Consider the following 20,871-nt stretch of genomic DNA (forward strand, 5'->3'; position numbering starts at 1 on the left):
CCTTTGTACAGGATGGAAATTTGGACATCCGTAGTCCAGTGGGAGCAGGGAATTATTATGACTTCAGACGTTGCACAATAAAAGATTACATAAAATGATCATGTTATAAAGCCTCTTATTGTATGCTATTACTATTATTCTGTTGAGTCAAAGACAGGATTCTTGTTTTACCAAAGACAGCCCTGATCAGATGACTAAAACAAAGATACAGATGAAGGGTAGCTATACTGAGATACAATCCCGCAGGGAGAAAAGTGGGTTTCACACAAACTCACCTGGCTGTCAGCACACTAACAGCTTAGATGCAAATACTGTGAGTGGGCAAGGTTAGGCTGAGCTTGTCTTGTTAGGAGACAGAGAGAGAGAGGTGGGGAGGAGGGAAGAACTTGCTGATCCTGAGTAATCAATTGATCCCAAGAACCATACGTCAGGGCTTCCTGTACATAGAACTAGACAACAGCTTGTTGTATGCCAAAGTGTTTCAGGGCCATTCGGGTTTTCTCACTCAAGTGCTAGACCCAAAGTCCATGTGTCAGAGATCTCCCCATTTTAACTGGTTTCTTTTACCCTGAAACAAGGAGGAAGATGTGAGTTGCAGGTTTCCAAGTCAGAAATCTGAGACTTGATTGCTTTGAGAGCTTCTGCAGCTATTTTGTGGCACTAAATCTTGAATAGGAAAAAAAAGTCTGGTTCCATACCCTGTTTGTAACTTTTGATTATTCATTCTGGATGCAGAAGATCTTTTTTTTCCCTGTGAAATTACTGGAAAAGAATTGAGGCAGATTTGAAAATGGATGCCTGGAAAAATGTCACCTGTTTTTTTTTTTTTCCAGTTATTTGTTAACAGATGCTTTTTTAAAAAGTGTTCCACCCAGATGTGCGACATACAAAACCCATTTAACCCCACCCACCATTTATGATCCTTTTTATCAGATAGCATCTTCAGCAGCTTTTATACTCAGTGGAAATTTCATTTGGCATATACAAAATTAGGGCAAAAAAAATGTACTTTTGCCCCTTCAGCTACTTCTGTTCTCTCCCTAAATACCTCCTGCTTATAGGCAACATCATGCAAAATTAGTCTGCACAGGTTCAAATCTCTTTCATGATCTGTGGGCGAGCAAGGGATGTAATACAGATATTGTGTGATTGGGAAATGGGTTTGTATATTAGAAGAAGCTGAGAAGGAATTATATTAACAGGACACAATGGAAAAAAGGGAACAGTTGTATGTCTTCTGCCTGCATTAGCATTGTGTGACTTAGGTATGTGGAAAGATTGTTTTCAACTTTTAGCATTTGTTTTTTACATTATCCCTACAGAATCACGTTTCACGAAAGTGACCTGTTGGAACATACTTACTTGTAAATACATATATAATCCTATAGTTGCAATAACAATTTCTGCAATAACACTGAGAATGCAGTGTGATGTTTAAGTGTCCTCTGGGATACAGTTTATCCATTTCCCATTAGGTCTGACTTCTTACTATCAGGAACTTCCTATACTTCGACATCAGGAGATGATCTTGGAGGGATTTTGCTCATTTAAGCGTACACTGAGGGAGAGCAGTGCAAGCTATCATCATTTACAAAGGTAAAGAGTGGACCACAGGAAAAGTCAGGCTGCTACTGTGCTCTGTGAAGGCAGAGGCTTTCTGTTACTTCTGAGTATTGACTAACCAGCCAGTTTAATTTTATAAGGAAAATGGCCTTACAATAACTAAAGTTTTTCATTAAAATAACTGAAAAAAACAGTGACGTGGCTGTCAGAAATGGCTTATTCAGAGGTTGTAAAAGATCGAGACCACTTAGGGTATGCATAAGGCAGTCCTGAGCAAAGTGTGAATGATGAACTGCTCAGAAGAGATAACGGGAAGAGGAACAGAGTGCACTCCTCCCATTGATTTTCCTTTTCAGGCACATTTGTAACCTATTTGCCTTTTCTTTCTTTTCATTTGGTTTCAATAATAAGTAAAGGCAACTCCTATGCTACCCAGAGCGATTTCTCCAGAACCTTGTGGAGTTGAAGTTGGTGTCACGTAGCTTATGTCATTGGGGCTGGTGCGTGTTTTTCCCATTAAAACCACATTTTTTGTCAACAGTAGTTGCTTTTCTTTAAACTGTGTGATTCTGGATAGCTTCTCCTAGTCTTTGGGAAGAAGACCCAAGCTGTATAGTCCTGACAACAGTGCTGTTTGACTCATTTTCTCAATTGTGTTTGAAGACTACTTTTTAAGCAGTATTCCAGCTTATGTAATTTTATTTTACTTCTGTTTGTAAAAATCGATCTGGGGTACATGGCAGGGAAAATTACCAACACGAGCAGGAGAGAGGTTCCTTGAGCAGCACCTTATCCATATCCTGATCAAAAGTGCACTGTTCTTTGCCTGCCTACGTTTACAGGAGCCCATGTGCTATTTTGGATCTGTTGATTGGTATAAAATGCTGAATTTTCCACAAGCAAGCTGCCACGCTGTCTACATGTCTCAGATTCTCTTGTTTATAACTTCTTAGTATGTTAATCATAATACAGTACTTTATAAGACTAGTAGTGTGATTATAAATTATGAAATTATTAATATTTTATGCATTGCCTGGCAGGCAAAAGTTCTAAAAATATTTATACTTATATCTAGTGTGTGTGTATATATATACACACATATATAGATGTGCATATATCTATCTATACCAGGTTAATATTAGAAACACCTTTTTTGTAGAAACATTTCCTGTAGTGCTGATTAATTCCAAGAGCACGAGGATGCAATGAATGTGTGGGCGTGTACCTGAGAAGCAAGCTTCTTACTGACTTGTGGTCTGCACTGAGATCCTACAAGAAATAACATGTCGTTGCCTGTGGCCTACAGTAATATCTGAACAGTAGGAGACTGAATAGCATCTGCATTGCTTTCAAACATTTCAGCTGCTGGAATGGGGCTTTTCAAATCTCGCTTGTTAGGGAGAAGTGTGGGCGCTGGATACCTTTCTAGAGCCATACATCCATCAGTCCTTGGCTGTATGGTTGGTGCTTAGCAAGATTTGTGTCTTAATGCTGAGGAGGAGGGATATCACAGTAATTAAGCTGAAGTCTTTAGCAAAGTTTGAGCCTACCATGATATTGGTGCCGAACAGCTCATTTCTGAGAATACTGTGGATGGTTTTGTTTTTGTTGTTGTGGGCAGCAAGTATGACAGCATCCCTAAATAGCTGAATTGGGTGCTTAACTGCCTTCCCATTGCGGTGTATTTCCTAATCTTTGCTGGGTCGTACTTCTTGCAAAACAGTGACACTTCTTACTTTCTATTTAAATATTATTATTGGTCAATGGCTGGTACTGACTGCCATTTAAACAAAAATAAACTCTAAGGCACGTAGTTGTTTTCTGATGTACCAAGCTCTGTCAATAAAGCATATATCCTTGTTCTTAGGCGAGTTCTGGTTTAATCTTAATTTTAGATCAGTCAGCAAAGCCATTCGGCTTTCCATTTTCTGACTCTGTTTATTATCGATAGATGCGCATTTATGTATCTCAGCTCTAGCAAACTCGTTTTCAAGGTTTCAAGACTGACCGACCTAAATGTGTGTGGATTGGTGGTCTCATTGACTTCATTAGGGCCAGTTGCTGGGGTAAATTTAAGATGCAAGAGCCCTTTCTAGATGTACAACCTCAACCTCTATATGGATTGTTAAATGACACTGTAGAGAAGGCAAACCCAGCAAATGCAAAACTATTCCCAGCGTAAATGTTTCAGAAGCTTTAAAAGAAATATGAAAAATTTGGTTCCTATTAGACTTCAAAAGGATTGAAAACAACAACAAACAGGAAATAATAATAATAAAAAACATACACATCCAGGAGCTACATCCAAATTATACTGAAATTAAGCTGGAAAAGGAAAGGTAAAGACTGTAGCCCAAGTGCTATATGTTTACCCAATTCCAACAGAAAGATCCCTTTTTTTTGTTGAGTTTTGTACTTCATGCTTTGTGTGGTAATATAGGATACAGGATATCAATAAATATCATAATTCTCATTGTAGTTTTTACTTTTATTCTTTAAACAGCTCCAGAAAATACATGCCTATTGAATGAAAGATGTTTGCTAGAGGGTAGGATTTGAAAATTGATTTAAAATTCAGAAGAAAAATAATTATATATTCTCTATATACTCTGTTTTATGTATTGTCTGTGTGAGGACTTGTTCCTGCAAAGCTGTGCAAGAGCCTTACTATATATGCTAGGGTTAAATAACTTTTATTATTATTATTATTATTTTTAATTTAGCTTCCATTTGAAATGAAGCACTTTCACCTAGCCATTCCTAGGGGGAATGAAATATATTTACCATAATTTAACTGTAGTTTAATTTCCTTTGGTACACTGTAAGCCAATGATCTCTGGAGAATGTGCTGCTGTTTAAGAGGCTTACAAAAAGAGGAAAGCATTAAATAATCACACAACTTCCAGATATTTATGGCTGCAGTGAGATCACCTGACTTTCAGGACTTTCTTTGTTTTTTTAATCTGAAATAGAATTAATCCAGGGTACGCATGCACGGCCAGGAAGCCAGACCATGGTGCTGTGGCTGTGCTGTGGCAGGGCTGTGGGGAGCTGGGTAGGCCGCACCAGCAAGATGGAGGCGCTGGAGCTGTGGCACTGTCCTGCCACCCACCATGGGCTAGAAGCCCGTGGGCCTCGTGCTGCCTTCCCAGTCTCTGTTTGGCCCCAGGCCCATCTTAGGTCTGTATGTGGTGAAAAGTGGCCACAGGCATACTGCTTTGGCTATGGCCTGCCTTGTCGTGATGCCATAGAGCACCTACGTGCCTACCTCATCAGAGTCTCCTGCGAGCTCACAGCCTGGCAGAGGCTTAATCAGTGCCATGCAGACGAGCAAGCAGACGGACAGATGCTGGTGCTGAGGGCAGTAACTGTTTTCTGACATACCTGGTTTTCACGTTCAGCCGGCTGTGTTGGTGGAGCAGAGTTTCCTCGTATCGCGCTTTGGGACACGCAGGTGATGGTAGTCGTGGCGTCCTACTGAAAGTCTGTGCTGAATGGACTCGCATCGAAAGCTACCAAAGGGGCTGTGAAAACCATAGCTACCACCTTATGCCACTTTATATATAAGGGCATCCCACAGAGAAGCACAGAATTGAGATGTGACCACCCTGTTTAACGAGCCAAAATTTCACCTGTGGTGTAGGTCTGTGTGCCAAGGACCTCTTTCTAGTGCGTGGGATGTGTCACAGAAATGGGACCCAGGCAGCAAAAGCCAGGCTTGCTGCTTATTAGTGTCTTTATTACCACGTGCCTGTATAGCGATAACACCATATAGAGGACTGTATGTCAAAATAAGGACTATATGAAGAAAGGAAGTGCACAGGATGTGCTTTACCTCCTCTAATCATCTTTAAAGCCAAATAAGTGAGGCAATGACGTAGTTTGCTTGTACCGTCCTCTCACAGAAAAAGGTAAGAGGAAACTTAACATATATAATGTGCCAAAAAGAGAGGAAAGCTAGATGTAAGGTTATTTAGGAATAATTTTTACCAAACACTTCCTGTCAGCTTACAGTCCCCCTTGCCATCTGTCAGGAAAAAAAAGCAAGAAACCACAGCTAAATATAACCCAGTTTTGATCTGGTTGTCCCCTTCTTCAGTATGACCATTGTTCTGGCTGTTCTAAAAGGAAAGTTAGGAAATGAGTTAGCTGCAATATTAATGTGGCAAGTTACATTTGCTGAGGCAGTGGAGAGCTTCACACAGTGTTCTTCAACACCGGAATTCAACCCCCAGCATTTTCCAAAGCTCTATTTTTATTTTGTCTTCATCTGATGCTATCAAGGTTGTCCACATTCCAAAAATGGATGAGTTTTAGCAGTAGTTAGCAGTTGGTAATAGGAGTCAAGAAGACTGAGGCTTTTAACACATTCAGGGTGTTTAATTTCCCCTCCATCTGATGATAATAATTTAACATGTAAAAAAAATATATAAAATTATGTGGGTTTTAAAAAGCCTCCCACACACCTTATGGAAATCAAATAGTGTGTGGGCCTGAAACCACGAGTATGTTCAGTGAGGATGATCTCCAGGAGCATGTTATATTTAAGAAAAAAAAATTAAATGAAAAATTAATTGTAGCTGTTTTATCCAAACACTCTGCTTTCCTAACATTTTTCTTGTGCCCATTAGGCAGCCATGCCATTTATGTTTAACTAAGGAGTTCCTTAGGGTGATATATCTGTAAAACTTAAGTATTTGCTTATTCATTTGGGGAGTTTCTATTATGGGAACATAATGTGACGATGGGGCTTGAAGTATGTCCAAGGAAAGGTCATGGTTTGCAGAAACCTTTAGAGCTGAAGCTTTTCCACACCAAAACATATATAATGGTATAGTCTGCTGTGTGTTTTCATAAGGTCAGATGATCTTTACTGTGGCATAAAGAGCTGGCTGGAAGTCTGGCTTCCCAAGCAGACCTGGCACACAACCAGGATGTATACTACGCTTTGCAGATTCACAGAACAGGCTGACGCAGAAGACATGCTGTAGAGAAATGTGGGAAACCCTATCTGCTTCAGCATCCAGTAAATGTAGGGAGGGGGGAAAAAAAAAACAAACCAGCCTTTTCTGAGACATTTTCAGGAAGCTATCTGACGAATATATAGTATAAGCTTTTTTGTAGGGTTTTTTTTTTTTTGGAAGCATGGTAGGTGGGCCTCAAAATTAAGACAGGTTAGACAAAGCTTTAGTGTGTTCAGAAATGCACGTACAAATTTATTCTATTAACAATTTACCTTTTTTAATCAAAAAGTAAGACCAGAGAAAGCTATTTCTTTAAATAGTACAAGCAGTGCTGTAAAATGGGAATACCGCACCTGTCAGTACAGTTAGAATAGTAAGTATTCCCATTCTGACTGCTGTAACAATTATTATAGCTTTTAGTCTCATCATTAAAAACACAAAAACAGTAGGAGGTGGAACTGCAAAATAATCAAAACAAAGAAAATGATGAAGCTGAGGGATGGAGCCCTCACTTCCTAGAACCACTCATCTTAAAATGCTGCCCATTACACAGCAGAGGAAGTACTTAAATTCAGAGTGCTGCTGATCTCCATTATTCCCAGAGGACATATGTGGATGCTGAATATGCTTGTATCATTTGTAGATCTCTTTTGTTTTGGTCCTGCAGTGTATATATTGTAATATGCAAAGTTTAAAATTTGTGGTTAAAATTTGTGTTCTCTAAATTAAGAGGACAACATTGCTCACAGTTGCCTTTTGAAATCTGAGTTGATATGGAAATAATCTTGTAGCTGGCAGAGCTTAGAAGTGTAATAAAAGGTATTTTAAAAAACACATTTAAGATACAAGAGTGAAAACATTAAGAGTGAGACAAAAGATGCACGTACAAAAAATATACATATAAAATAGAGATGTTTCATATAGTAGTGGTGGTGGTGTCTTGTAGTATAGACCTCTTATGATACAGATAGACTATAGCGAAGGATTACATTACGAAGAAGTTTATCAATGGTATTGTTGTACTATGTGTACTTTGACAGGTTTCATTCATAAATCTCATATACTAACCACGTTTCACAAGTTACCATTATAGAAGCACTAAAAAGACACTATTAGTATGAGCAGATTTTGCTTTAAAAAAAAAAAATAATCCTGAGGAAGACTGTCAAGTATAGCAAGCCAGAAATATGCTATTTTTGAGTCGATTTGCGTATGGAAAGCATCTTCAGGACCACAAGATGTAATTTTACCTTCCTCAGGTATACTCCCATTGTTAAGGTATTTTTATCGCGTACTGCAATCTAATGTTAGATTCCATAAGGGGGATTTTGCACATTCCTTTCTCATTTCTGTTAGGAAATTAAATCCTGATAAGGTTCTATATGATGTCTCTTATCGCTCTGTTGAAGAGCAATTTAAAGGCCAGAAATACATGTAGTTTTTCATCTTTATGAGCCAATTCTGACCACTGGAGTTGGTTTCCTGCTGTTGTTTTCAGGAGGTCAGAAAATGCTTTGTCCAAAATTCACTTAAATCACTGCTAGCCTTCAGTTGCAGTAATGCTCTGTTAAATCCAAAATTCAAGGTTGAAATATTGTGCAAAAATTGGCTACTTTCTAATAAATTAAAACAAATAGTATTTGGTTTTCTTTCAGGTCTCTCATTAGTTCCTCACATGAATGGTGAATAAACTGCAGATGAGAACTGATAAGAAAACATTTTGCAAAAGGCAGCATCAGTTGCAGTCAAAGAGTTTACTGAAAATTAACAAATTGTGGACGTTAGGATTCTGTGATGTCACTACGAAAGAGAATGGGGGCTTGCCAGCCCTGAAAAAAGCTCGAGGGTGGGCCGAAGTGTCCATGTCAACACTCACCAGACATCCTGTGTGAATATAAAGTGAGAAAGATGAATCAGCTATCAAAGATAATTAATTATCAAAGATAGTTTTTTTTTTTTTTTATGGATTTCTTTTGGAAGCATGGCAGGTGGGACTCAAGTTGTTAAATAAAGACAGAATATACAAAGCCTCAGTGTGTTCAGGAATACAAGTGAAACTGCCTTTTATTAACTATTTACCTTTAAAGACAGATGATAGTTGAAAGATGAAAGACTGTCAAAATCAGTAAGCTTCCTCCTACTGCAGACTGAAGATCCAACTTACCCTGCCTAGCCTTAGCCTAGAGGCTTAATTTGTAGGTGATGGAAGTATTGCGTAGGCTTTCATGAATCATAGAAAAGCCAGGGTGAAAGGGACCTCAGAGATCATCTGGTCCAACCTCTCTGTAAATCAGTGCAGAGAAAGGAAGGTTGGTCCCTGGTGCAGTTGATCCCACCCCCAGAGTTAGGAATCAGGCTCCCAACTTTTAAATGGCTACAGTTGAATGGGGGCAATGCCCACCCTAGACGCATCAGGAGTAAGGTAGATGTGTGCCCTGTATATTTATATTCAGTCTTATTGGGCAGTGGCATTACCTGAATATTACTATCATTCTCAGTCTCTCGGTGAAGCAGTTTTGTTGCAACTTCATTTTTTCAACCTTTATGGTGTTATTATGAAATTCATCTGTGTTTTGCTTTCTAAAAATAACATCGAGGATGTGATGGAGACAAATACCAGCCAAAGGATTTAAATGGATGTCTTTAAGAGCTGATGTTTAAATATAATCTGCTTGCAAGTAGATTACACTTTTGATCATTTCAATATAAAATATATTTTCCTAAGAGAATTTTCTGCTCTGGAAAGTGAATGGAGAGAGTTTGCAGATGGTATACAAAAATGACTACAAAGCTCAAAGTATTGATTTGTGATCAAGAATCAAACTAATGGTAGTAAGGCTTTACCGTCAGAAACTACAGAGATATAGGGATTTCACTGTCTTACAGTAGCGCATGAATATTTGTAAAGATGAAGAGGGAAGCTTGAAGGTCATCTGATTTCTGTGTTGGGTCACATAATTGATGGGGATTTCAAGTTGACAAAATGTAGCAAGGAAAATGCTTACAAGAGGCAAGTTTAGACAAGGTAAGGTGGTGAGGGACAGTCCTGGCAATGGCTGAGTCTACCAGGCTCAGTCCCTTGGGCCCTTAACACAGATGCTTTATCTAATGAGGATGTTTTTAAAATACATTGGACAGCATTCTGGAAAACATATTAGAAGGAGAGATACAGTTGTGATAGTCAAGTCATCTCTCCACTTGCTATTTCAAATTCTCATCTTTTCAAGCAAAAGGGAACCTGTGATTTGTCTTAATAAAGGTAAGCAGCAAATCTCAAGGTCTGCCTCAAAACAAGTAGGGTTTTGTTTGTTTGCTTTGCCTGGTTTGGAACTATTTCCAGATCAGCAGGTTTAGCTTGCTTTTTTGAGACATGAGAATTTGAATGCAGATGATTTTTTTTTCTGCACGTTTTCTACATTTTATTTTTAATTTGCATTTTCCTGTTTAAAAAAAAAAGTTTTCAATACACCAGTTCCCAGGAAATAGTTGATTTTTGTTTTTGTTTTGACTTTTAAAGCATTTTATACTCTTTTCCTCTTGCTGGTTCTTGCATTTCAAATACATTAGTGTCATTGGTTCTAATGGGAATGCCAGTGTTACGGTCAGTTCAAGGCTAATTCAATATACTTAAGAGACGTTAGTATAGAAATTCTATGAAAGCAAATATACATAATTCTGGGTGTTTATATTTTATTAATAGATCTCTTCTGTTAGATTCAGGTCTGAGTGGAGGAGGAGTAATACACAGTTATGCAAATATGTCGTGACGTTAGAATGTACGTAGCAATAATAAAAGTGGAAAAATAAGCACCTAACTTTGTATCTACATATTATGCAAAGAAGGAAGTGGGAGATGGTCTGTTGGAACTGAAGACAATTTATTTTTTGGTGGCCCTATCTATGGACTTTATCACCAGGAGCTGTTGCTCTGAAGGGTTACATGAACGTGGCTGTAGAGCAGAGAAATTATGAAACTACAGAAAACTTTTTCCACTCAAATAATAAATGAAGTCAGAGTGCATATTATTTTAATTAAATTAATTACGTAATCATTAAAAGTAGCAGCATTCATCCTCTCTTCCATCTTGGAAAGAAGGAGGACTCTTTGAACTCAGGATTGAGCAGCAGAAGATCAATAGAAGTCTAAGGGGACTAAAAATTTGGATTAAATAAAAGCTGCTCATGTTGCAGCTTGAGCACAGGTTTTCAGATTATCAATGGCAGTTGTCTTGGTGTTGCTATTAATAGTGTTCTGCTTTGTCTTCTGACTACACAGGTTTTACAGATACCCAATAAAATGTACATTTGGATAAAATTTAGCACGATTTATTTAGCTTGAGCTAATGAGGAAGTTTTTCCTTAATTAAATGAATTATGTAGACATTTTTTAATCGTCAAAATGCCAACAAGAATATACCGGATTTTGGAAATCCTCTCTATTTTTAGAACAATACTGACTTTGTTTCTTACAATGAAATTTTTCAGGCTGGTAATCTATAATATGCTTGAGGCTATTTTGATATGGCTGTTTTTAATTAAGCACATAAGTTAGTCATCTTTTGGAAGGTGAATAAATTCTTTTGATGGTATTTTTAGCATCAAAAGATTTTGCCTATTTGCAATTATATTCTTTCTCTGCAGTAGACAGATTGGTAAGTCATTAGTTATTAAGGAAAAAATTATATAATTGTTCTAATGAGTAAACAGGGCCTTTCCCACAGGAAGCTGATAGTGTTGAGCACCACTCAGGAGGACCGTAATGAGCACTTCAAGAACTTTAGAGCAGTGCATGTATCTACCTGTGCTTAAATCATAGATGGTAAAAATTGTAGGCTTTTAAAATTATTATACAGTGTGGAATGTGGCTTATGCATACTCCAGCTGGGAGTCCTACTGCCTTTTTAAGTTGTACAGTAAAAAAGGGAAATAAGCCATAAAAGTCTGTTCAGATAAGATCAGGAGACGAAACTCCGGTGCAGAACAGTAAGCGAATGCAGACATAAGGCTCTGACCACCTCCAAACCTTGCTTCAGGTTCCCAAGCAAGCCTCGCAATGTTACTGACAAAACATGTCATGGGCTCTAATGCCTGGGAGCTGCAGGGTAAAGATGTGCCTCTCTTAATTAGCGTAACGAACTTCACCACTGTTGAGGGTTTAAACCAAACTCGTGGATTATATGCCATGGTTATTACAATATTACATTACCTGCTCTTTGTATGAGCTGTGGTGTAAAGGGGTGCGATCTAACCTGTACGCAGCAATGTGTCATATTGTATGGAATTAGAAGTATCCTTCCCTAGCATGTACTTGATATTCTGCTGTGTGTTGGTATTGTTAGAACAAGCACCCTGTGAAAGTGAACCAATTAATGTCTGGTTTGATTTATGGTGTCTTAAACTGAGAGGTTGTAACCATAAATATTGTAGAGGGTTTTGATTTTCAGATGATGCCAAATGTTCCCCCTCTAAAAATTAGATCTCTCTGCAATGTGTAGCGTTGAGGAAATAAACACATTGCTTTGAATTTTAATTTTCATTTTTTCTGACTACTACAGATCACAAGCTAAAGGAAGCCATAACAGTGTGTCATACGTTGAACTCGATGAAATTTATTAAAATATTAACCACAGTTATTTTCCCGGTGGGTCTCTAATTTATATTGGCTCATTCAGGAATAATATAGTTCTACTTTCTGACCTGTCATCAGTGTCACAGTGTCACCCCAGCTCTGCTCAGCTTTTACATTGAGAAAATTATGTTGGTGAACTGAATACTAAAGAAGCAAACGGTGTTTAATTATAGAATGTGCACCAACCATTCCAGAGATGTTTTAATATTCTTCTTTTGTGCTTTGAAATACTTTAGAAACTATTTTACTCATCCACTCATTAGGGCGGCATAAACAGGAATGGACATACACATTTTCAGGGCTGTGTACGTATACATAGCCATGTATGTGTGTTCACACACCCACAAATAGGTATCTACGTAGAGACCGACAGAATGAATCAAGGAATACCGGTTCTGTTCCGAGTGCTTTTGTAGTTTGTTCTCCTGAACTTTTTGATCTCATTACCACCACCCAGTGGAAAAGATGGGTTGCAGTGCCAAGTCCTGGCCTGAATTTCGGGACTTCTTGTGGCAATTCCTGCCGCTGATGTAAATCAAGCAAAGCTCAGCAAAGGTGGTTTCCTATTGACTACGTAAGACTTTTGATCGATTCTTTAAACTCTTTTAATTGTGGAAAAAGTTATGTGGATGTGAGCATGGGAAATAATCTGCTTCTGATAAATGGCCACAACCCACCTGCTATCCTAGTTCTCTAAATGTATGATTTTCCTATTTATTCATTAATTTGCTTTTATTTGCTGGGTTTTCTCTTGGTGCCTCACTTCTTTTGGATAAAAGCCTTTTGCTTCTTCAGTATCTTTGAAGTATTATGTATTTTTTAACAAAGCAAGTTTTTAACTGCTTAAAATTTAAAAAAAAATTAACTGGTAAAAATTAAAATGTGGTGCTCATTAGCCAGCTCTCATTTCAGGAGCATACGAGACAGTGAAGGGCTGCTTGAGATCTCCTTGGATATTGCTTTCCGGGATTAATGTCCTGTTGGCTTTAATATTGTGCAGGCTGTGTAATTTTTGTGCTAGAATGTTGGGGGCTTTGGCTGGTGTCTCTGAGGAAGCACACCCATTCTGCGGTCTTACTGCATTTGAGTTTTGATTTATGGAGGGGTATATTTTTGTCTTTATTGAGTTTTCCAGTGCTATCTATAGAGTATTATTCCTTGCACTGTTGTGCTAGATTATTACGGGGTGAAGCTGAGGAGTGTTTTCCATAGCAGTCGGTCATGGATCGGTCTCAGGACTCATCAGGTGTTGGTGGCTGGCTCTGTGTGCTTTCCGTGTAGAGCTGCTCCACCTGTGTGCATGCTGGAGGGTTTGCTTGGAGGACCCTGCTATATGGTTTAACACAGTGAAGCACATCAACCTCTGGATGTCACCTTGTATCTGGAATGCCTCTTTCCCCCGGTTTGCAAGTTGAAAGAGGGGGATGAAGCAGCAATGCTTGTGGTCAAACTGTGCCAGCATCTTCAATGCTCCTCAAAGTGCGGTTTGAGAAGTGTGCCAGGGGATCTAGCACAGTTCTCAAGCTATAAGCTTTAAACAATTTTATTTTTGAGGGGAGAGATTGAATGGGGAAATAATTTTAGGAGCTTACGTACGCTGCAGTTTCCCTGACAGCTCAGATGTTAAGAAGGCAAGCCAGAGAGAGTCGCGTATTTGACTTATTAAACACCAAAAGGTTTTCCCCTACAGTATCCTACAGCAGACAGCGGTAGTATTGGTGATTTGGAAGAAGAGGGGAGGAAAGGTTTTGGCATCTCTCAGCCATGTGAGCTCATTCAGGGCTGGACAGAGATGCTGTGCGGGCATGTGAGGGGGCAATCCTCACCAGGCTGAGGCTTCCTGTGATGCCTTGCAGGAATGGCAGTGTGAAATGACGCGCTTCGCAGTGCTGGCAAAGCAAAGCACAAATCTTCTATCTACTGCAGGGTTTAATAAATTTCTGTTGCAGCTTTTCAGATCACAGTCCTCTTGTTGCCACTATTGAGGGCTGAAGGATGCAGCCCAAGAGCTCACAGGGCTCCAAGATGCTGTTGCCTTTCCTTGGCAATGGTGGCAGCAGCTCTCCACGTGGCTTGTGCCCCAAGACAGGGAGGCCACTGCGATGATCTTTGCGTGTGGTGAAGGATGTGCTGAGCAACCAGGCTACAGGAGTGTCCCAGTTTCCTTTATTCTAGTTTCACCACCCCCATAGCTGATGAATGAATGCATTTGTAATGTAGCGTATCATGTGTGTTTCGCCACTATAACGTGCATTACGTCGTAATGGCCTTTAAAAGGCAAACGGGATACTCCCATTTTGCCTTCTGCTTAATGAATGGGTGGAGGGCATCTAAAGAACGGGGAAAGATGGAAGGCTAACTGGAGGAAAAAAAATATGAAGGAGATCAATAGAAAGAGACTGAGAAAGTAAAGTAAAATAAAAACAAAAAGGATAAAGAGGTGCGTCTCAGCAGATTAGTTAGAGGGAGAGATTCTTAGGATAAACTGAATTATATTGAATTCAGTAAGAAGTGCGGTGGGAGCTGAATTGGGTTTCTTGTGACTTACTGCACAGATACTTCTTTCTATCCTTGATGGATATGTTTCAGCAGTGAGTGAAAGGACTTATCAGAATATATTCACTTGGTAATACGTATGCCATGGCATGCTTTGGAGATTGTTAAACAAAAGGGTATTATTGATACCATCGAGTATTTTTTTCTGAATTATGCCAGGCCTGTTCCTTAAATGATGAATGTTACAACATGTTGAACTACAGAATATTATTATAATTGTCACAGGAAAAACCAACCAACCAATCCCCCTCCCCCTCCAAAAAAAACAGTACAACATATGTGAATTAATGTAATTCATTCACTGGCTTCTAGTTCAGAAGTTCTCCACAAGGTCTCTCAAATCCATATCCAGTTCCTTGAGCTGATATTTGCAGTTTTACACAGGAACTCCTTGGAGATTTTCCTGAAGAGGAAGTATCAGGTAGAATAAGGGAATGAGTAAATCAGCAGCACCACACTTGCTGTGTGGCAGAGATTTGAATGAATAGTCTCCTCAGCTCAAACCCCGCATATTTACTCAGGGGAATAGGACAGAGACAGAAATAGGTAGGGCTGAGGGTATGTAGAACCATGAGCTTAGGGGCTTAGAAAATTAGCAATTTATTAAGATTTCTTTTTAAAGGGAAAAGATTTGGGAGGAAGAAGCACCTGAGCATGAGTGACCACAAGGAAAATTGAAGATAGCAAAGTGTGAGAGAGGAAGCAAAAAAAAAAAAAAAAAAGAAAGGCAGCCAATTAGATAAAGTAAAGACCTATATTTTGCTTATTGGGTGCTCTCATTTCCCATGGCCTTGTACTCCCAGCAAGAGCGTGTTAGCAGTGCCTGCATGCCTCCCACAAGCCCTGAGAGCAGCCCTCTGGCCCTGCACGTGGGAACCCCTGGTTTCAGAAAGCAATTAAACACCTGCACTATGTAACAAGTGGTCAGTGCAGGCATTTCCAAGACGTTCAAACGTTGCGATTCTTTGCAAGGGAGAATGCACAGAGGAGATTGGCTGTGAGGAGCTGGCATAGCAGGAACATTATGTTCAGAAAGGTGGAAAAAATTGGTGTTTTAGTCCAAGAATGAATGCGCGTTATGCCCTATTCCCAGAAAAAGAAGCTGAATATATATATTTTTTTTTGGTTACTGTTCTCTGTCTTTTCATTACTTTATCCTACCCAAATATGGGATGTTTGTGAAAGACTTGCTGCCCAGGGGAGCTTCTCGCCTAAACCTTCCAGTTGGCAGCTTTTCCCTTGCCAGCACCATCAAAAAGCCCACCACAAAAACTAACGTTATAGCTTCCAGCAACCTGTAATATGGAAGGGTCCCATCTCAGTGTTATTTACACCTGTGAGACAGGCTGGGGCTGGAATTGTGCCATAAATGTGGGATGCTGTTAAACCTATCAAATATTTATGATATTGACTCCATGTTTATACTGTACTGAGCCCACTGATTATTTTTGGCTGTGCATGTACAAACATGCACACAAAACCAGTGGGCTATTACGTGTGCCTACCTCTTTCACCCTATTTTTGGGGGCTGTGACAAGCAGCAGCAAATTCTGGTACCTCACCTATCTCCGGGCTGTCAAAACTCAGTGCTTTTGGCATTTCCAGGATCCCTTCCAAAGTACTGCAGCTTCAGAGGGATGAACGACACCTGTCAAGTCGTGCTGCTCGCCATAGGGTGGGAAGTAGAGCAGATAGAAAAGTCTCCTCGGAGCAAGGCACCTCCCATGATTTGTTGCTTCCTTTATCAGGGATACAAACTGCACAGATTCTGGTAGGAAAAGTGTCTGTCCCCCTCCCCTGCGCCCTCCAAAATTTCCTGGGTGCCTTTATTTTTGAGGGGGAGAGAGATAGGATGGTGATGTTTTGTTGCCAGCAGCAGCTGCTGACTAGGGGACGGGTTTGGAGGTTACATCGCGGCTCTGCGCTTATTTTCTGAGGCGTTCCCTCTTTCAGCACCGGACTGTGGCCCCGTAAATGCTCCTGTTAGCTATGCAGAACAAAGGGAGAGCAGGCTGGAAGGTGAGCCGCCTGGGGATGCTTCGCGTCCTATGCGATGAGGCTGCAAATCAGGGCTCTCTTGGGGAGGGGAAAAAAAAAAAAAGCAGGACCCGAGCATCTTGAACACAAAAACCTTTCCCAAACCGTGCCAAAAGCGGAGGAAGGCTCCCGGCTCCCTGCCTCGCTCCGGGGTGGGGGCAGGCGGGGACCCTTTTTTCCTGCATCCCTCCCCGGGCGGGGGAAGCGCAGCGGGGCCGGGGCAGGAGGCGAGGGAGCGGCGGGGGCGTGCGGTTACAGAGCCGGGCTGGGGGGCCCCCGCCCTGAAGCCGCTGACCCGAGGTATTTTAAAAGCAATGTTCAGTGTATATATATATATATATATATATATATATATGAAAAGCGGGAGGGATGGGGGGGGAGGATGGTGGGAGGGATGCTTGGCCATCCCACCCCGCCCCGACCCACGGTGGCGCTCCCCCCCCCCCCCCCCCCCAAAAAAAAAAGAGGGATGCGGGGGGGGAGCTCCCAGCCTTTACCTGCCGTGGCGGTGTGGTGTGGCCGCTGTCCCCCCCCGGCAGCCGCCGCCGGCCCGCTGTCTCCCTGCCATTGGCTCCGTGCAGCGGAGCGGCACCACCGCCCGCTATAATACCGCTATGCCCGCCGGAGGCGGCACCGCACACGGCTCCGCCGAAGCCACGGCGATGCCGCCGCTCCTCCTCCTCCTCCTTCTCTTCCTCCGCCACCACCTCCTCCTCCTCCTCCCCCGCCAGGCGCCGCGCCGGGTGTAGAGGCGAGCCGTGCCGGGCTGTGCCGAGCCGTGCCGGGCTGTGCCGAGCCGTGCCGGGCTGTGCCGAGCCGTGCCGGGCTGTGCCGCGCATGCCGGGGGGCTCCCGAGCGGGCCCCCAGCGCCCGGGGAGCCCCGGCCCCATGGAGTGCTACTACATCGTCATCAGCTCGGCGCACCTCAGCAACGGGCACTTTCGCAACATCAAGGGAGTTTTCCGAGGTCCCCTGAGCAAGAACGGGGACAAAACTCTGGTAATGTCTTCTCCTGCCTCCCCCCCCAGCCTGTACCCCCCCGCCTCTCTGCGCTCTCCTTCTCCTTGTAGCGGTGGCTCCGGCGAAATGGAAATTGCTGCGTGTGCGTTAGCGCCTGGTGCAGGGAGCTGGAACCCTGGCCGGGCTTTTCTTTTTAATTTTATTTAATATTTCTGTATGCAAATGGGCGTGCGGCGGGGCCGGGGCTGAGCGCTCTGCTCCCTCGGGGGAGTCCTGCGGGTGCTGCTCCCCACTGCGAGCCACCGGGGCTCCCCTTTGCGGGGCTGAGCATTTGCAGCCCGGCCCTAGAAACGCTGGGAATGGGCACCCCAACCTGGGCGTGGGGTTACAGCCCCCGGCGTGGAGTCCAGGAGGGGCTGGGGATGGCTGGGTGCATCCCTTGGCTACCTGGAGCTGGCGAGGGTCTCCAGAGGGCTGCCAGCTCCCCGGGTGCTGGGGGCAGCCGGAGGTCCCGTTGTGCGCGGCGAGGCAAGCGGCAGCCCAAACTTGCTCACTTACTTGGGCAGGAGGATTCGCTTGCTCGCAGGCAGCTGCAAAAACGAGAGGCGTTTGTGCTGGCTGGTTGGTTGGCTGGCTGCTCGGTGGGCTGCCGAGTGCTTTTTTAAAACAAACCCTGGGTTTGGATGGAGTTGATCAGTTCTGACAACCTGGCGCGGTAATTCCATGAAGTCCACATGGATGCTCAAGCATCCTGGCTCTATGCGTGCTCGGCTGTCCTTGCACCTGCGGGCTTTGCTGCCTCGCAGCTGGTACCAGACGTGGACGGGGCAAGTATTGAAGGCCTCAGCCCCACGCTGCCCGAGCCCTGTTGCCCAGCAAGGCACTTGTGTGGCCGAGTAGGGCGGGCAGGGGTCCGCAGCGTGGTGCGGGGCTGAGCTGCGCTGCCCACTGCTCCCTGCCCTACTCCTAAACCCCCCTCGCAGGGGATGGAGTGGGGCTCGCTCCCCTCCCTCTTCTTCCCTCGAATGCATGACCTGTGTCGACGGGGAATTTACTGAAGTGCTTAACATTTTGCTAGAGTTGGCAAGCTTGCAATTTCTTCCTAAATAAAGAGATTAAAGCAAGGCTGAGCCAAGTCGTAAAAATAGTAACTACTACGAGAGAATCGGAGGCAGATTTTTGGACCGTTTCAAGTGTAAAGTTCCTGCTTTCATGCTGTAAATCTTACAGCAGTTCTCTTTGCTGTGGACTCCACACATTTCTCTGTAAGGAAGTGCATTCTCAGAATTTTAAACAAATATTTGTAGCATCCATGAGATGGCAATATGTGTGTAATATCTCCCTGTTACAGTTGCAAAACCCGGTATGCTTAAAAGAATTGCACAATACGTTGTCTTCTTTCTACAGAACAATTTCAGTCGAGATGCATTTGGCAAGGCTGAGAATGTTCTGGTGTAACTTTGGGACTGTGTATCATCCTGCAGTTCCTCGTGGGTCCTGTTTCAGTAGTGTTTTGTTCTTGCTTTGTAACTTATTTTTTTTTCTTTTCTTTTTTTCTTGGTATCAGGAAACAGTCCAGATTTGTATGTTTCGGTGCAAACATTAGTGATCAAAGTAAGGCTGGTGTTATCTTAAACTTCAAATAAGCATATTGCATAGGCTTTGAAACACCCTGGAAAGAAATCTAACTCAACCCTGCTTTGCCGTGAGGGAGAATAGATGTTTGTGGGGGAATAGATAGCACTGCTTACGGCTTGGCTGTTAGAAACCTTGCCTTTAAAGCTTGTGCTGTGGGCAGCGAGCGGTGTAACTGGCAAAGTTCTCGCTGGGCTGGAAGGGGAGGCCTCCTGATGCGTGCTCCATTGACAGCATAACGGAGTCCCTGGCTATAAGATAAAGGGTCTATATGCAGACACCAGGATTTATTTGTGTTTGGGTGATTTCTAATATCAAGCAGGTAAAAAGGCTGAGTTGCAACGTGGCATGATTTGATAGCTCAAACTAACAGCTCTGAGGCACCAAAGTAGGTTTCAGACAACTGCTATTGGAAAAATCAAACGTTAAATCTTTTCAGAGGCTTTCAGCCTTACAAAGATGAAAATCTGAATTAATACAAAGTAGAGCACATTTTTGGAAGTTCTGATAGGAATACAGCCTTTTTAACATGCTCTTGGTATCTTCCATCCTAGAGTAAGCTTAAAAGAACGTCTAATTTGTAAATCTAAACACCAGAAATTTTTCAGCAGCTCTGACTTGGGCACATCTCCCCAATTCACTTTCAGGCTTTTTGTCTGTATTCATCTGTGCTCCTAATCCACGCTTCCTGAAGATCCCTGCTCCATCATAAACTGGGTAGAACCTGAAAACAGCCTTCGTTTACACACCGTGGAGTTGCCTCTGTGCAAAACTTGGCATATTTGTTTACCTTTGCTTCTTTTGGAGAGCTCTGACACTGTACTCTAGAAAGAAACAAGACTCTGTGTGCTCTGGCACTTTCGTAGCAAGTGGGAAAGTGCTGCTCCTAGTCGGCTGATGAAGTTGGGTTTTCTGTTTATCCCCCCCCCCTCTCTCCCCCCCCAGCTACTGCCCTGAAATGTTCGACAGCATCTGTGCTTTTGCATCACCCTGATAAAGTTGAATCCAGATAGTTTCTTGTTTTGAGATGGTTTAATGTTAGCCTGTCTGCAAAATCAAAGCTCAGGAGTTTTTGAGAGACGAAGGTCCTTGGGGCTCTTGCCTACTGTCCTGCTCTGCAGTGGCTGGGGATTCACCTGGACCTGCTTTTTTCTGCCCTGATCTCCACAAGAGGACACTGAGAAGCACTTTCTCCTGATTGTTTGTCTCTGCAGGTGATCCTTGTGTGATTGTCCTTTGGCTGTGTTCTGTTTCACACAGATTTAAAGTCATTTAAAGCTTTAAAAAGTTTTGGTTCAAAGCTCCTGCAAGGTAACAGGAAGAAAGAGCTACAAGCCCCTGCTCCCCAGGTAGGGAACATGAAGCACAAAGCTTTGTGCTTTCTATTTTGGTTTAATAAAAAATGAGGAAAAGAGAAAGGGGTGGGGGGAGAGAGCGAAACTCTGCACAGATTTCCCATTAATGACCCTGAGAGCCCTTGTCCTTTGGATGCGCAGGGAAGTAGGAGCCAGCACCCTTCTGCCCAAG

General features: G+C 42.4%; 2 protein-coding genes across 5 annotated transcripts in view; both read left to right on the top strand.

The window, feature by feature from the left end:
- Window positions 1-20,871, top strand: part of LOC310902057 (uncharacterized protein) — a 351,736-nt gene that overhangs the window by 223,466 nt on the left and 107,399 nt on the right. For 2 of the 3 annotated variants that reach the window (XM_083842961.1, XM_083842963.1), the window contains exons 6-7: window positions 1,476-1,596; window positions 2,723-8,176. The exons of the other annotated variant lie outside the window; for it this stretch is intronic. Coding sequence is in view for 1 of the 2 variants with exons in the window: in XM_083842963.1 (XP_083699089.1) it covers window positions 1,476-1,481 (6 nt within the window). In the remaining variant the exon portion in view is untranslated. Of the gene's footprint in view, window positions 1-1,475; window positions 1,597-2,722; window positions 8,177-20,871 lie in introns of those variants that run through there. 3 annotated transcript variants of the gene reach the window in all.
- The window catches only part of ZNF804A (zinc finger protein 804A), a 154,699-nt gene continuing 148,938 nt past the window's right edge, over window positions 15,111-20,871 (top strand). The window contains exon 1 of one of the 2 annotated variants that reach the window (XM_083842871.1): window positions 15,111-16,731. In XM_083842871.1, coding sequence (XP_083698997.1) covers window positions 16,687-16,731 — 45 coding nt within the window. In that variant the 5' untranslated portion in view covers window positions 15,111-16,686. Of the gene's footprint in view, window positions 16,732-17,211; window positions 17,749-20,871 lie in introns of those variants that run through there. The other variant, XM_083842872.1, reaches the window with a different exon arrangement.

This window comes from Anser anser (genome assembly GCF_964211835.1).
Source record: "Anser anser genome assembly, chromosome: 6".
Lineage (NCBI taxonomy): Eukaryota > Metazoa > Chordata > Aves > Anseriformes > Anatidae > Anser > Anser anser.